A 16,902-nucleotide genomic window follows, 5' to 3' on the forward strand; every position below is an offset into this window, starting at 1 on the left:
AGACGAGCATAGGCTAGGCCTACTGCCTATGCCAAAATAGCAGCAGAACACGGTCGGATAACTCGATGGGCGCACAGGTGTTGCTCGAGGCGATGACGCGCGTGTGGAATCTTCTTTAAAAATGGCAACAGAATTTGACAGTTGAGTCAACGTTACTACAGGAGGTGAGTGCAACATTTTGACAGCCCTATCTCAAGCTTTTTTAATGTTGACGTTTGTCAGAAACTATACCTTAAATGATACATATTCTACATATTAAATGGAAACGAGACGTTTTAACCAGCATACAACTAAAGGTAAGGTCAACGTGTCATCGTTCGTGAACGTTAACCTTAGAGCTAACTTTTTGTTTAACATAACGTTAGAGCTTAGCCTTATTTAGCCTACCGTTAGTTTGTTAAGTTATAAGATACCGTTAGCATTATGCCTTGGCTTGTATGCTATGCTTAAACTGAATGTTAGCCAAATATTCTGTCTATTTTACTCCTTCAGCACAGACTTTTCAACTTCCCGTGTTTCCAACTCTCCTGAAATGAAAGCTAACATTAATGGAGGAAGTCCTGCTGCACACAGATTATACAGGTCCTATTTGATTCAATTTCTATGTGGTAAGTGTTCTATAGCATGAGGTAGCCTACAGCTTTAGCTGCTACTTACTATTCTTCATTTGCATTCATGCAAAACAACAACCAGTCATTTAAAATATAGGCTACTCCATCTCTATGTTTAATTTCAAAGGTATCCAGTATCATGACATTTGTGCTGCTGCTGTATCTAAGCACCCTTTCCTCCGGGATCGCACAGGACCAGGATATGCATGTAAGTAGATTATTAAAGTAATAAACATACAGTTAGGCCTACTGGCTGTAGTGAGGGTCCTTTTTTAGTGCACCTAACAAGTAGGGATAATGGGATGGGATATTCCTATCAGGGGTATTCAGGTTGTTGTAGTCTGCTCACTTACAGATGCAATTGAATCATGTATGCCTACTATGACACTCTTCACTTCTGTTGGTATGTTGCTTAACACCTGTATAAACCAGGCCATTGCATTTGAATTTTACTTTAGGCTAATTGGTTTATATAACCTTTCATATTATAGTTGGTTGGGAATGCTAAAAACAAATTCAAGAAGGAGAGAATCCCACTGAGCCTTCCTGAAATTGGATACCATCGAGCAAAGCATGGGAAAAGGCAAAATTCATCACAGGCAAGTCACCTTTTCATCACAAAGCAAAATGCATCTGTATCTCAAGCAGAAGCTTTCAGAATTACACTTCACTGTGATCCTTGTTGAGGTTTACTTTGATTCCAGGACAAAACTCAATCCAATGTGAGGGAAACCACACTTATTTTTTTTTTCTATTCACACAGATACCTGCTACCCAGGATGCAAACACTGTAGTTCAGGTATGGTGTGTGTGTGTGTGTGTGTGCGTGTGTGTGTGTGTGCGTGCGTGTGCATATGTTCACTGATGATCTTTTTACACTGACAGGTTGTAGATGTTCTCGGTGATGAAAGCATATCCAAATCCAATGTAAGTTTTCAGATGATGATTAAACACCATATATTACTACTTATTACATTTCTTTAACCAAATTGACCTTTACTTTAAATTGAATGTAACATTTACAGGACAATGAGACAAAAATGAAGGAGGAGTGTTGAAAAGTAAACCCTGATCTAAATACGATTGAAAACAGAATAAGGAGAACAATCAGTGACAGAGTGGCATTTATTCAACGCCACTCCACACAGGAAATCCTTACTGAATACCCAGCTTTACACCACATTTGAACTGTGAGTTAACATTTGGCATTTAGTTCACTGCAAATTATTTTTCAGATGTTCTTCTGCCAAGCAAACATGTAATTTGTTCTTATCTTTTTAAAGGTTTTCTCTGAAATTCAGCACCTGCATAACATTGACCTAAGTACCAATCTGCACTAAATCAGGCCTGTGAGGAGACAACCTACAAATACAAAGGTATTAAGAAGTTTGATTTACACTTCATGTCATTACTGCTATAAAACTGTATGGAATTACAAGTATGTTATTACTGCAATAAGACTTATCCAGTGTATTGTTCAAATTTAGGACTCTTTGCAGCAGAGCGGCCATATGTTTGGGGACAATCCTGACAGGCTCATACGTTGTGGATAAGGTAAGAGTACCAGTCATTTAACACTGTTAGAAACTTCCCCTGCCAATGGGCTTGAATATCACCAATCACCATTCTAAATACTGTTATTCTGTACTTTTCAGATATCCAAGACACCCACACCTACCCTGTGCATGATAGGCAACCCCTTTGAGGAAGACACCACCATTACACTTTGCATGGACGGACAAGACGTCGTAACACCAGAAGATGTGTTGATGGGCATTGGAGCATTGCTAGCAGTTTATTTAATTTTCAATATGGAATACCCGAAGGCCGTGAACAAGACATTGTTGTTTTTACAGTCTATGTGTGATATTAACACAAAAGAAAAAATCCCCATTGCCGTATTTCGGATGTCAAATTTCATACTCTAAATTAAATACTGTAGTTCAATCAATCATTTATTGACTATTTCATTTAGATTAGGAAGTTAAATTGTGTTCTTGTTAATAGCATTGTTTAATAGATGTTTTCATTCATGCCTTCATCTATGTAGCCTGTGTATTATTTGTTTATTTATATATTTATTTATGTATCTATCTGTCCATCCTTTCATGTACAGTATTCCTAATATTTTGCCATTGACATGCTTTGACACTTTTGATTAAATTCTTGCTTAAATACATCTGTTGTTTCATGTACATTTATCCCACATTATAATAATAAAAATAATAATAACAATAAAGGTTAATACATTCTAATAATAATAATAATAATAATAAAGGTTAATAATAATGAAGGTTCTGTAATGAACTTCAAAAGGTTCCTCAAGCAACCTTTGAAAAAGTTCTTCAAAGAACCTTTCTTTAAAGGTTCTTCGAAGAACCTTTTGAGGTTCCCCCACAGTTTCAAATTGAAGAACCCCTAAAAGTTCCTCCAGGATCTTATAATTTTTACAGTGTACACCCTTAAAGTAGCCTTGTTTGTAGTCGCCTGCTGTAGTTTTAGTGGTCACCTTGCTATTTTAAAGTTGTATCAGGTAGGCCTAGCTTAGTTGACTTTACATTCTCCTATGTGGGCCTAACACTTCAGCTCTTTGGAACAGAAGAACACACCAAAATAGGCCTGTTTAGTAGGATTTGATGGCCGCATTTATAAAATGCAATTCAATGTAGAAGTAATCTAAGTATTCAGAATGTAACGGAATACGTTACAAATTACATTTTTGGGCATGTATTCTGTATTCTGTAACCAGTGTTGGGAGTAATGCGTTACAAAAGTAATGTAGGCTAATTACTGTAATATATTGCTGTTTGCGGTAACGCGGTAATGTAAGGCATTACAAAAAAAAAAATTGGGTAATATTTACTCGGTACAAACTTCAGTAACACGTGTTACCATGCAGTTTAACCCAAAATTAAGGGCTTGTTTTGTTTTGATACATATTCGCAAATACCACGCGAGAACAACAGAGGAGAAATAATCCGCGCAAAATAGTAGAACGTTATCTCCTGATACTGGTTGAATATGACTGTGGCTGCAGCAGACTCGCAGGCGGACTCTATTTGCGGGATGGACATAAGCCTACGCTCATTATTTTCAGCTTGTCAGAGACAAGGTTATGAAGAACATAATAGTTAGTGCACTTTGTGTGCGAAACCGAAAGATCTCTCAGCTCGCGAAATAGCACAAGTAAATTAATGAAACATCTAAAGTAGTGCCACGCTAATCTTTTTGATTCTTGATAAAACACAAACTATGCTGTTGTGCATGTCAGCTTTGTGCTGTGAACTTAAATTGAAGAGAATAAAGGGATAGAAATGCAGAAAAAGCTTGTGTAGCCTGGCAGTGCCACCGCTCCTACCACGCGCATCACGCACTTTGCGTTGGGCACCAAAGGACAGAGGGGGCACCCAAATGTAACCAATGAATAGTAGCTTTACTGCAAACTGCGTTTCACTCTTCATCGATAACGTTTACAATGTCAAAATGCACTAACATGATGTTACATGCAAGTTTGATACCTTTTGGGTTCTCTCAATCACCACCTAGTACTAGAATTGGTGGGTCTTCAATCATTCGTTTTCCAAGCATTTAGGCTACATGAAGCACATGATATGCTGAGTCGACTGAAACGCATTCCATTCAGATAGCTAGGTGGATACCAGGCTCATAATTCACTTATATTCGCAAAACGAAATGTGAAGCAACATGTCGTTGCATACTTCCATTTCCAAAGCAATGAAGGTTGCTTAAAACAACTTAACATTGTGCATATTATTGTTAATATTGTGCTATCAATGTAACTCAAACAAATAAGGCTTGTAAACAAGAGCTGGCAAATAGGCATTATGACAACGTAAAGATCAATGCTCTTAAAGTGACAGTGCACCATTTATAAGTAAAACAGCATTTCTTCGGAAATTAATGTTTAAAAATACACAGTAATGGTCTGTAAATAATAGGCCTTTTATTTTACTTTAGGTGTTTGAGTTATAATTTAAATGTCACTCACTCAAAGCCACTCACTTAGGGCACCGAAATGGCCAGCAGGCCACCATCTTGACATGTCTTTATTAAAGGAACCGTATGTAAAAATTGTATTTCAATTAATCATAAAATTGCCCTGATATGTCACTAGACATTAAAAAATCATGTTCATTTCAAATACTTATATCACTGACAACAGTAGTCTGGCCAGGATATTGTCATTTAAAAAGTGAAGTTGCAGCCCTCAACTGATGTTGATGTTGTCATGTTGTGTTTTGGCCTAATGCGCCACCCTCCACCTATCTACTAATCACAAAGTCAGTAGTGTTTCGTCATCCGGTTGCCAACTCTGCCAGTCAGAGGGGAGGGGAGGGGAAGGGGATACACCGCTCTACAGTAATTTGAAAGTGATTGTAGTACCCGTTTTTGCCACAATCTTACATACGGTTCCTTTAAGCTTTGATTTACAATATAGTAGGCTCTCTATTGATTTTAATGAGTAGGCGTAGGCCTTAAAGTTACAGTATTTCTATCACAATTTACCAGACTTTGACCTTTTGTCGGTTTTTAACAAAATTCTGACTATGATTGTTCCTTGTATTGCATTATGAGCACTGCGCCTATTGCATTCTACTGTTGCCTTAAGCCTAGCTCAGTCATTATGCTATACCACATCTCCCTCCATTGGAAGAGCAAGCTGCATTGAGTGTAATAAACTGCATTTAGAATGGTAAATCCATATTTCTAGATATTTTGGTGAAAGTAACTTAAAAGTAATGCAATAGTAGTGTAATGCCTTACAATTCAGAGACAGTAATATTATAATGTAACAAATTACTTTGAAATGACAGTAATAAGTAATGCATAGTACATTACGTTTTTGAAGTAACTTGCCCAACACTGTCTGTAACGGAATACGTTTTCAAAGTAACCCTCCCAACACTGATTATGAAATTGTTTCCATGTTTAAATCCAAGCCCCGCCGTCTTGCACTAGCCTTAAAACCCCAGCGCGCATTATGGACACGTCATGAGAGACCCTGAAATGACTGTTTGCACAGCAAATTAGGAGTAAAGTAAGTGGAGGTAACTCCTGTTCCTCACTGATTGTGGTTCCTGATGTCTGTTCAAAGGATATTTTCCCAAGTATTAATAGCTCAGGCTACTTCAGCCAATCGGTTAAACAGTTTGCTAATCAATAAACAAAGCCTAGTTCACGTGTTGATTTAGACCTACAATAAAACCAATCTCTAAAATAGGCACTGCATTCTAAGTTTTTTATTCTAACTTAAAAATAGCTTTATGGATTTTTTTTCTCTAATTAGATCTACATTTACGTTTTAAAATGAATTATATGGTGCAGCCTCTGAAGAATTATTCTTGCGAGTAGCATATTTTAACGTGCGGTTTTTGATTGTCATTACGCGATCACGTCCATTTTGAGAGCCCTGATATACAGTAGCCTAGCGTATTTACATTTACAGGTCATTTGCGTTCCACCTGTAATATGAGCCCCTCACTTGTACTGGGTTGATGCCGCCGAAAAATCCTCACAGGCACACCTTAATTATAATTTCTGGCTACGCCCTTAAAGTTGCCTATTTATTTTGTTTGTTTTAATTAGCCTAGTCGCCTGCTGTAGTTTTAGTGGTCACCTTGCTATTTTAAAGTTGTATCAGGTAGCTTAGTTGACTTTACATTCTCCTATGTGGGCCTAACACTTCAGCTCTTTGGAACAGAAGAACACACCAGAATAGGTCTGTTTAGTAGGAATATAATTTAGTTACACACTATCTAGCCTGCTGCTACATATTTAACGTTAACCTTAGCCTACATTGACACCTACAGGTCATTTATTATATGACAGTCCCACTAACGTTAAAATGTATGCCGGCTATCAGACTTCATAACAGTCACTTCATAGAAAATAATGGACTTACCTTCTACGGGAGTTTACAGCGCCAGCTGAGGCTTCGCAGGAAAAATTCCTGGCAAACTGAAATCTGGGTGCTCCTCGCTGGAAGATCTGGCGTACTTCGTCCACGCATATCTGAGGAGTTGTAGAACTTGCTGCTGATGGTGATCGTGGTGGTTGTGGTGGGGTAAAAGATGACGGCGAGGATAAGGCTGTGTCTAATGACATTAATATGTCATTGTTGTTAAGTATACTCTCGATTACTCGTCGTGCCATCCCCCCTGACATGTCTAATATACAGTATATTCTAATGAATAGCTTATTACCTAATAATGTTCACCAACTAATTCGAGAGTGACAGTGAGTGACAGCTAACAGCCTCTATATATAGCCTATAAGTTATATTTCTGCTTCCATGGTAACGAGTTGTACGGAAGTTGACCTGAAGTGGTAAAACGATAACAGATTAGCCTACTCGAACACCATCCTACAACAGGGCTATAGATTAAAAACTGTGTGAATTCATTATGAGTTGTTTTCATTGATAATAATACCGTATCATTTCAGTAATCTCCCAATAATCCCATGTTCAAATAAGTATCTGAGTCGTGATCAGTTTGATGGGAATAGCATATGACTTTCTACACACATTGAAAACATTGCAATCCTGTTATTGATATTTTAGGCAGCGCGAGATGGTTATAGCGCAACTTGACTAGGTGGTGTCTGTGTTGGCCAACTCGATAGCGCAGTTGTTGGACAGCGCGCGATGGTCTCTGGTTAGCGCAACTTGACTAGGCGGTGTCTGTGTTGGCCAACTCGATAGCGCAGTTGTTGGACAGTGCGCGATGGTCTCTGGTTATGTTAGCGCAGATTGAATAGGTGGTGTCGGCCAACTCGATAGCGCAGTTGTAACATGGTCTTAGGTTAGTGCAGCTTGACTCAATAGCGCGAAGTGCAACTGAATGGGTGGTGTCTGTGTTGGCCAGGCTTTTGATTTGTTTGGCTCGCCATAGATTTGATGGCCGCATTCCTACACTTATAAAATGCAATTCAATGTAGAAGTAATCTAAGTATTCAGAATACGTTACTCAGATTGAGTAACGTAACGGAATACGTTACAAATTACATTTTTGGGCATGTATTCTGTATTCTGTAATGGAATACGTTTTGAAAGTAACCCTCCCAACACTGTTGACAAGTCAGCTGCTCTACTGTGCTATGGTGGCAAAAACACATAACATCAATTACTTAAGGTAGATTTCAGTTCCTCTCTCAAACTTTTAGTTCATGCATGAAGGGGATTTAAGAACTTAAGTATTCCTGCTTCTATTGGTCACATATGTCTATCAGGTTTCCACCAAATTTCCGTCAAATTTCCACCTCCTTTTACATCAGGGGTGTCAAACTCATATTAGGTAGTGGGCCGAATTTGTTGGAATGAGACCTCGTGGGGGGCCATCACTGGTCATTATCATTTTTCTGCATGTGTATCAGAGTATCATTTGATGATATTATGAGCAAACAAGTACAAATAATGTACTGCTGTCATATACAGCTCTTTTTCTCTTGAAATGCCCTACTTCCATGTTAGTTTTTCTGCTTCTTCCTTCCTGAGGATGGTTTGTAGTGCTAGGTTTACTCAATTTATCATATCATAGAGATATTGCTCATTACACATTGTTGAAGACAACTGAATGTGAATATCTTTTTTTCTAATTTTCCCTTCCTACCTAAAACATCTGGGGGGCCATATAAAACCTGCTGGCGGGCCTGATCTGGCCCCCGGGCCTTATGTTTGACACCCCTGCTTTACATGGTCAGAATCAACCTCTAATCTCCGATCAGAACAAGTGGCACATTAAACATGGTGCGTCCTGTGATCACGTGATGTTTGATGAATTATATCAAATTACTGTTTCAGGATTAATCAATTCCCTCTCAACCATCCCTGTTGCCCTCATCTTCTTCTGTTGGATAACAGTCTAGTTCACACTAGTCTAATCCTCCAAAGGAAGTGGTGTTACTGTGAAGTTACTTAACATAGCTAATGTGGAAAAAGCTTCCAGAGAACGCAGACTGAAAAAAGAGCTGCCATCTCATTGTGGGGCACCACTGGAGGCAATCATCTACTTTACATTAGAGGTCACTAGACCTTCAGTCCAGGGACTGGCCACATGACCGCTTAAGTACCCCAGTGGAAGGGTTCCAGAGGCACGCAGAACAGTAAGGGTTGGTTACAGAGTAGCCTGGCGACACGCCGGGCAGCATGCGTGAAATTCGTTAACAGTCACGTTATTCCCCTCAGAACGACTCACCTCAGATAGCCCTGGGAGGTGAAACACACGTCGGCCCGTCCGCGCACCTCAGTGGAACAAAAAGGTGCCGTTGTCAAGAGAGCTTGCACGTCATTCTGACAGAGACAGAGAAAATCTCCCTAGTTGTGGATGGTTTCTGGTTACATGTAACTGCTGTGGAAAATGGACAGTCTCTAGAGGCCTTAATAGTAGGCTAATACCTGTTCTGTTATGTTAACGCACCAGTACATCTTTTATCCTTTTAACTTCTATTGCTACTTGATAAAACACGGAAACAAACAAACATTTGCTTGAGGCTGAGGCAGGCACAGAATATTATTTATCTGTTCATTGTACAGTAGTGGCAAGATCTCACGGAGGCTCACTGGTCCCCATTCATTCAGATAGCCCAACATCCGAACACACTCTGCATTCAGACTCAGCTGGTTAGGGTTTAGAATTATAGTGATGTAGCTGAAATCTAACTTACGCTTCTCAGTAACAAGTCCAGAGCTCCGACAGCACATACATTGTAGAATAAATCATCTTAATCTTTTTACAAATCATGGCATCATAAATAAAATATGGTTTATCTTATAGTTAACACAGCAGCTCCATCCCTCCCTCCATCTCTGCAGGTTTGTTGTAAACTGCAAGAGTATAATGTTGTTATAGTGCCCCCTAGTGACAGGTCCTATATATAAATTCAGATACTGTAAGTGGAGGCACTGTACAATCATGAGGCAGTGGAATGAGGAGAAATATGAAACCCCTGGAATATCAGAGTGATTAGATCAGCATGAAACTAGTGCATCATGCAGTTTATAGATTGCAGATTATACAGATGAGGGAAAGGAAATATTTGGGAATATGTCTCAAATGTTAATTTTTGTGGTTTGGGGAAACCTTTCAGACAATACAGAATCCAGTGATTTATGTGCCATTCACATGTATGGCTGATTAAAAAAATGTTTGTAATCCAGGTGACTCCATGGTAGTCTAAGAGGGCTAAAATAAACAATGGAATATTGTTTTTGTCTTGTTCAGAGAGTTTTACTTTTAAATGCAAAAGCTACTGTTAGATAACACATTTTTGGAACAGTTCTCTTGAGTGTTGTCAGAGATCTCTACCTGCTCTGTTCTCCCCTGCTGAGCTTCCTTTCTTAAACTGCTTACAAAATGTTTCAAAGGTTTCCCCTGTTGCACTGTTTATTCATGCAGCAAGTAGAAATGAATAGTGAATAGTGTGTAGCTTTGACACCTACTGTATGAAAGAAGGATACATTCCTGAGAGGCAAATATAATCACAGATGCCTTTACAGTTGATGTAATAGAGGAGTGGAGCTATGGCCATATTATTACTTCTTGCTATTTTAAACTCACAAAGTTACAGCACGAGTTGACACTAGGAACTTGTTTCCTATACCTATGAGGTTACCTGGCAGGTTTAAACTCACTAATATGCTGCAATCTTTACACTTAGCCATATCACCTGGTGCGGTCTAAGCCTGCAAAAAACGCTGATGATGTCTCCCTACAGTACATATCACTGATGCGTAGGGAAATGGAAGCAAAGAACTCCAAGAAATAAACTCCTGTACCCTGTCATCCCAGAATGAATGGCACAGGTAACAGTTTTATTACATTGTATTACTTTCTATGACATTGCAGAAGCAGTATAAAGTAGCAGTCACCACTATCGGAGTAAAGTGAGGCACCTCACCTCTGAAGAGGACTGTGGCAGTCCTCAACACAGATGGAGCTGCATGACAAAAAGTGTGTTTGCTCCTTGGCTAACCAGCAGAGGAGAGAAAAATCAATACGGATGTATCACCCCCAGGCTCCTGGCACGGGCTCAGCGAGACAGCGGGCGTCTGACACGGGCAAGGGGAAACAGAAAGGATGAGAACGCCCTTATCAAGACATATAGGCTCTGTCACAGCACGGACGCTTATGCTAACGGATGATGCACCCACAACCTTTCTGATAATCACACATGAAGGTCAAAACATGGTACTGTGCATAGAAGCAACCATATTAAGACACAAGATACTATCTGACATTGTTTATGTTGAGATGACAGAGTGCATGACAGAGTCTTATGTCCCAAATATAGTAGCTGAGAGTAGTTGTTAGTGGAAAGAGATTTCAGAAATTATTTGCATTATTTTCTACATTACAAATGACCAAGTGTTATGATTGGAAAATACTAACATGGGCAACATTACATTATTGGAGGAATCTGTTCATTCCAAATCCAAATTCTCTCAGGCTTATCTTCATATTTACATTTTGACTGTTTTACAATGAGAGTCAATACACACATGTATTTCTTCAGAAAATGTTTAATTGGTTGACATTAAAACCACAGGTGCTAGTGAGGGGGGTGTACCTGCTCCAAGACCATGGTGGCAATTATGGCTTTTTTACTGCACGTCCTTGACACATGCTACAGAATCGTTAAAAAGACCATAACAAAGACCAGCTATTATTCATACATTAAACAATAACAAGGACAATTATATCTCTCCTCCTCTGCATTACTTTTATGCAAGTATTAGGTATAGCCCTATGACAATGCCATATCAAAATGGTACTGCAACAGTTTATTGCACAAACTGCCCTTCCGACATACTATTTCCTGAAACACATAAACATTACATATACTGTATTGTCCTAATTATCTGACAGCAATGCAAATTGCACAACTTAACTAAAAAAGTAAAATGGGTATTTTGTTTCATTAAACATGCAATCCACAATGCCAGAGCATAAATTCTATTGACTAAGTCATGACATAAGCATGCTGTGTTTTGCTCTTGATGGCCTTTTGGTGGTGCAGTTTCCAAAGATATCTAATTCTATACATTACATTTAACACAGCTAAAAATATCATGGCTAGCAATATGCAATCACCCTGGGGATACTGCATCATTTATATTATATCCTCCTTATTATTATTTTTTGCTTTGAACTACGACAAAAATGTTTACTACATACCAGAAATTGTCGCAATGGTTGTGCTCTTAACGTTAAAAACCCCAAGGGTGGCATAAGATGAAAACGCTGTATTAGACTGCATTTATTTAGTATCTGAATTTCACTTTCATGAGAGAATAAATGTCAGCCAGTTATTCACTGTGTCTGTCAAATGGCACTTTAACTGTTGTTGTAAAAATACAATTTGTTTATGGCATTTCTCTGCTGAATGACCTTCACCTCCCATTATTATCTCCACTGTTTAAACACACACTTATCCACAATGGTTTGCTGATAAATGATATAAAACTTAAGTGCATTCTGCTACAAGAATACTGACACCAGCGCAGTCTTCACAAGGTGCACGTTGTGAAAGCTGAAAAGTTAACACATTTAAAGACACTTTGCACTGAATGCATCCTGTATTCCTGAATAAGTGAGTTATCTACAGAGAAAACCAGCTCCTCAAATAATGTAAAAATCTGCATATGTGAATGGATTACTATTTACAGTCTTGTTTATAGTATGTACTGATAGTCATGACTTTTTTAATGCTGTGGGGAAACGATCTGATGTGATTGTAGTTTTGCCAGTCTTTGGCTATTGGTTAAGGCTTCCTACTGCTCAAATTTGACAGCTACGTTCCATTCGGCTACAGCTTGCAACCGGTTCTCACAAGTGAGCCTGCAGATGGCGCTGAAGGTCTGACTGTGCTGTGAAAGCTTGGCCTGTAGGGGGAGCTAACGCTTTGAAAATATTATACTGCAATTTTGTGTGTGCTACAGGCACTCCTCCTTTATATACAGCACCTCATGAGCTGGGCTGGGGATCTGATTGACGCCGCCCACTACAAACAGGCGATCGCGGATGACAATGGAGGATGCCGAGCAACGGGGAGAGGCCATCGGAGTGATGGGCTCCCATTTCTTCTTCTGTGGATGGAATGCTTCTGCCGTGTCCAGGACGGATGGCTGGTGGCCTTAGGGGAGGGGGGTGGGGGTGTCAGGAGAAAATAATTAATCGGTTGCAACTCTACTGCTCTGCTGTCTTAACAGAATCAAAAAGAACATTCAGCCTTTTATATCTCTCCACCACTCCAGGGCAATTTCACAATAGATGACTTGATGAGGACCCACGAGGACTCCCAGAAATGTATTGTCAGAGGAATGAATGTGCCAAAATTAAAATATGGCCAATGATACATTTTGTTTTACTCTGACATACCCTCTAATCTTAAATTATCCACAAACATGATGGAATTTGGTGAGTAGGTAATTTGCTGATTTTGTCCATTCACAATCCTTCACAATTCATTGCCTATTTCATTAAAAGTACTTTTATCAATCTGTGGTCTAGTTTCAGAATGAACAAATATTTCAACAAGTACTTGTAGCTTCCACTTACAAAGGGACATAGCCACGTCCATTAACTACCTAGCTTTCACACACTACCATGACCCCAGCGGTGTGGAATAAATGAATGTGATGAATATGTATTCATTTATGCAGGGTGGGAAGAATTGTCAGAGGAAACTGAATATCATCCTACCATCTCATTATAATATACAAAAAATGCACTTTACATTTAGCTCCACGAGGTCATTCCAAGAACCGCCTGTCCTTCCTGGAGATATATGACCTCTTAGTATAATGGATTTTCTTCAAAATACCTTTAACATTTCTCTCTGGTTCTTAATAACAGAGCTATCCAATCCTATAGCTATGGGCAAATTGGGTTTCTGCGCTCCCATTTATAAAGAGTCATTGTGAATGGCATATTCAATTTAGGTGAAATTCCCTGCCCTAATTCACTGCTTAAGTCTTGAAAAATAATCTGAAGAGATTTCAGTATAAAGGAGGAGCCCTTTGATAGGTCCTCTGAGGTCCTGTTTCTATTAGTCTGTATGGTAAACAGAACCTTCAGGTATTCTTCTGGTGCGTGGTCCATCTAAACCCCCCTTTCAACATGGTATGGTCATAGAAATTATGTCCACAATTCAAATTGAACTGTTCAACTGCTCATACAAGCTAGTTGTTTGAATTGCTGTCATCTTGGATAATTAGAGCATTATTCAAATGCAGAACCATTTGAGCTTTGCAGGGTCAAACATGACTTCAATTATTAATGACCTTAATGGATTACTATGTTTCATAAATCACAATAGTCATTCCCATACAGACCTATTTCTTCCATGGCTGTCACCAGACATATGCTGTAGTAAACCTCTGGCTATGCCAGGCTAAGATCCATCCATGTACGTGCTGTACGCTGTACGTAATTTGCTTCAGTGCTAGCAAGATATGTTTACATACCTAGACCACCTGCTACAACCATCCTGCCGCCTAAGATGGCAGCTGCAAAATCTGCTCGTTTGGTCTTCAAGGGAACAGTGTCGTCCGGTTTCAGCCACGACCCTGGAATAGAGTCAGGACAAAAAACAGGAATGGGCAGAAGAAAGGGATTTCTTTTAGTTGTAATTTGATTGACCCACTGTGTTACCTTAACTGTAATAGAATTCTACATCCATTTACATGCTTGCTGCCTCTCAAACAATTACAGAAAGTCCCCTTCTTGCAACATGTTTTGTTAGTCCTGTAAAAAAAAGAAACATGGCCATATACTGTATGTATAATAGATTTAGCAGGAGTTTCTTTCTAATCCATTAGAGCATAACATAGTTTGCCAGAGAAAACGTCATTTCACAGCTTCCCAGAGCTGTCAGCTTGAGCTACCTTAGTTCTGCTTATAAATAGAAAAAAACAGGGACTAATCTAACACTTTTCACATGAAATAACAACAACAGTTTCATGAAGTGGAAAAGCCATAATCTGCTGGCTGTTTGAGATCATGGTGCTCTTAGGATGTGGGAAAAGGATGTTGGCAGGATTGTCTCCCTTCAAACAAACCCTATTAGTTAAGCCAATGCCAATGTTCGGGCGGGGGATAAGTGCGATTGGTTAACCATCCGGTTGGAACAGTTTAATTGGCTCTATGAGTCAGAACTTTGCCCCCCCCCCCCACTCACACACACACACACACACTCCTGCTCTGTGCTACACCGAGGTGGAAGATTCAATTTTTCATTTACATTTCCTGTTGTGTCTGCTTGCCTGCTGACAGGGCAGTGGAAATCCTCTGGAGTTTTAATAACTGGGCCAGAGCCAGAGAGAGAGGGGAGCTTCTCTATCTCACACTCTTCCTGGCTGAGATTCGGATCTGCACTATTTGGCAGAACGACACCAAGAAGACAGAGAGATAGAGAGAGAGAGAGAGAGAGAGAGAGAGAGAGAGAGAGAGAGAGAGAGAGAGAAAGAGAGAGATATGAGAGACAAAGAGACAGGCAGAGGAAGAGAATTATAGAAAACGCTTTATATTAAGTGTTGAGTTCCTAATGGATAATTTTGATTCTGCAACAACAGTATTTGGTATGGGCTACACATTAGTGCATTACAGTGTGAGGAGCTGCAGATGGTGTCTGATCTTGCTTTCTCCTTGTGCTGAAGCAGTCAAAAGAGCTTCAAACAATCCGAAAAAAGGCAAATTCTCTCCAAGCTGTCACTCCCCTAGGAGCTGAGTCTTGAAAGCGATAGTAAAAAATTAGCCGCTGATTGGCAGGTATTCCATACAGAAACACTGCCGTTATCAAACCCTCACATCTAAATAGAGATGAGGTGGCATAATTAAAATGGCCGGGAATAAAAAGGAGCAGACACAGAGCCGTCCCGCGGCACAAGGGGGATTTCACCCGGGTGGTCTGCCAGCGTGCCAGTCCGATGGCTAGCTGGCAGCCTGAGCAGATGGCACCGGAGATATAAAAGGAATAATAGATAACTCGCTTCTTTAAATACCATCTGATAATATACTCATGATTTCCCTGACAATGTGGCGGTGGAGCTGGAAGGGGGTAGGGGGGCGGCTGTGGGGGGTGGGGGTTAGGTTTGCAGAGAGGCGAGGACTGTCTGTCACCCCAAGGCGAAGTAAAGGGAGCACAGACCTTTAGACTTTAAGAGTCCCTTTTGTGTGCGGCTGTTCGTAGTCCTGGCACTGACTGACAGAGTCTGCCTGAATAGAGTAACGTACGCGAGGAGAGAAGGAAAAAAAGCGGGATGAAAGATTCATATTATTTTCACAGCTGCACCATGACACCTGCGTGTCAAGATGTCCTCTCATCACCCTCCCTCTCAGCAGGTTAAATATATCTTCCATTTTCTCCCGCGCCCAAACGCCATCAGTGGAAATCGCATTTTGGAGCGGAGGAACCTGCCACGTGAATTGCCATGGTACTACCTTGCCAGAAATCAATAACTCATCCGAGGGATTATCAGACCTTATCTAATTTTTCTAATGCTATATTGACATCAAGATATTCCAGATGGGCATTTCTTAATGCATCTCATTATTCCAACTTCAGTGCAAACATTTCATTTCATTTGGTGAGCTCAGGCTGCCAGAAGCCTGAAGCATGGACATGGTGACACTGGCAGACTGTGACTAACGTGTGGCTTTGGATGCACATTTGGCAGATTAAGTGGACCGTCTGTGGACTGCCTTCTTTGATAGCGGAGAGTATGTGTAGTTAAAAATGGAGAAGACGAGTCCAAATACTGAGACAGATGTGCTGAATAAAAATGCCTTCACGAAAGGATTCTACCACAACTTGTCTCATAAAATAAACAGTCCTAAAGTCGTTGTCAAGGCGATATCTCATATCTCAGTATGGATCATTCTCAAATTAGCCCAATAGCAGAGATGCCACCCACAGATAAACTATCCACAGATATACTACGTCAATGTTAAACTTTACATATTACATATTACATACACACATATAATATGGATATTAGAAACTACTAATAAGAAAGATATGATAATATAAGACTTATGAACTGTAAATATTTCCAATGTAACTGGTGTGGTATAGTATATTGTATATGTTTTGCACATTCCATGAACCTATACACCATATTAAATTGTTTGATATGTGAACACTAGAAGTTGTGCTTACCCTCACTGGGGCTGTATATGTTGACGTTGTTGGTGAACTTAGAGCGCTGGTGCATGCCCCCCTGCCTCAGCCCCCCGAGCCAGCAGAGGCGGCCGCTGGCGTCCCACAGCAC

At 39.9% G+C, this 16,902-nt stretch overlaps 1 protein-coding gene and 1 long non-coding RNA gene across 3 annotated transcripts in view; one reads left to right on the plus strand and one right to left on the minus strand.

Annotated features, from left to right (window-relative positions):
• Positions 1–560: 560 nt before the first annotated feature.
• Positions 561–2,474, plus strand: LOC143104045 (uncharacterized). Of its 2 annotated transcripts, none has more exons than XR_012982986.1 (9): positions 561–608; positions 739–819; positions 1,070–1,210; positions 1,375–1,410; positions 1,497–1,538; positions 1,637–1,801; positions 1,895–1,987; positions 2,099–2,165; positions 2,267–2,474. It is a non-coding gene; the product is annotated as an uncharacterized LOC143104045 (long non-coding RNA). The 2 variants fall into 2 exon arrangements; XR_012982985.1 differs by having other exon boundaries at positions 1,103–1,210; positions 2,267–2,472.
• An 8,767-nt stretch (positions 2,475–11,241) lies between these two features.
• klhdc8a (kelch domain containing 8A) overlaps positions 11,242–16,902 on the minus strand; it is a 14,674-nt gene continuing 9,013 nt past the window's right edge. The window contains exons 4-6 of the mRNA XM_076267993.1: positions 16,791–16,902; positions 14,098–14,199; positions 11,242–12,764 (exon numbers count right to left, since the gene is read on the minus strand). The exon at positions 16,791–16,902 is cut by the window's right edge and continues 107 nt beyond it. Coding sequence (XP_076124108.1) covers positions 12,565–12,764; positions 14,098–14,199; positions 16,791–16,902 — 414 coding nt within the window. The 3' untranslated portion in view covers positions 11,242–12,564. The remainder of the gene's footprint in view (positions 12,765–14,097; positions 14,200–16,790) is intronic.

Source organism: Alosa pseudoharengus, unplaced genomic scaffold (assembly GCF_046254945.1).
Source record: "Alosa pseudoharengus isolate Yale_2024_CS ecotype anadromous, Long Island Sound unplaced genomic scaffold, YU_APseudo_1.1 YU_APseudo_1.1_scf_5, whole genome shotgun sequence".
Lineage (NCBI taxonomy): Eukaryota > Metazoa > Chordata > Actinopteri > Clupeiformes > Clupeidae > Alosa > Alosa pseudoharengus.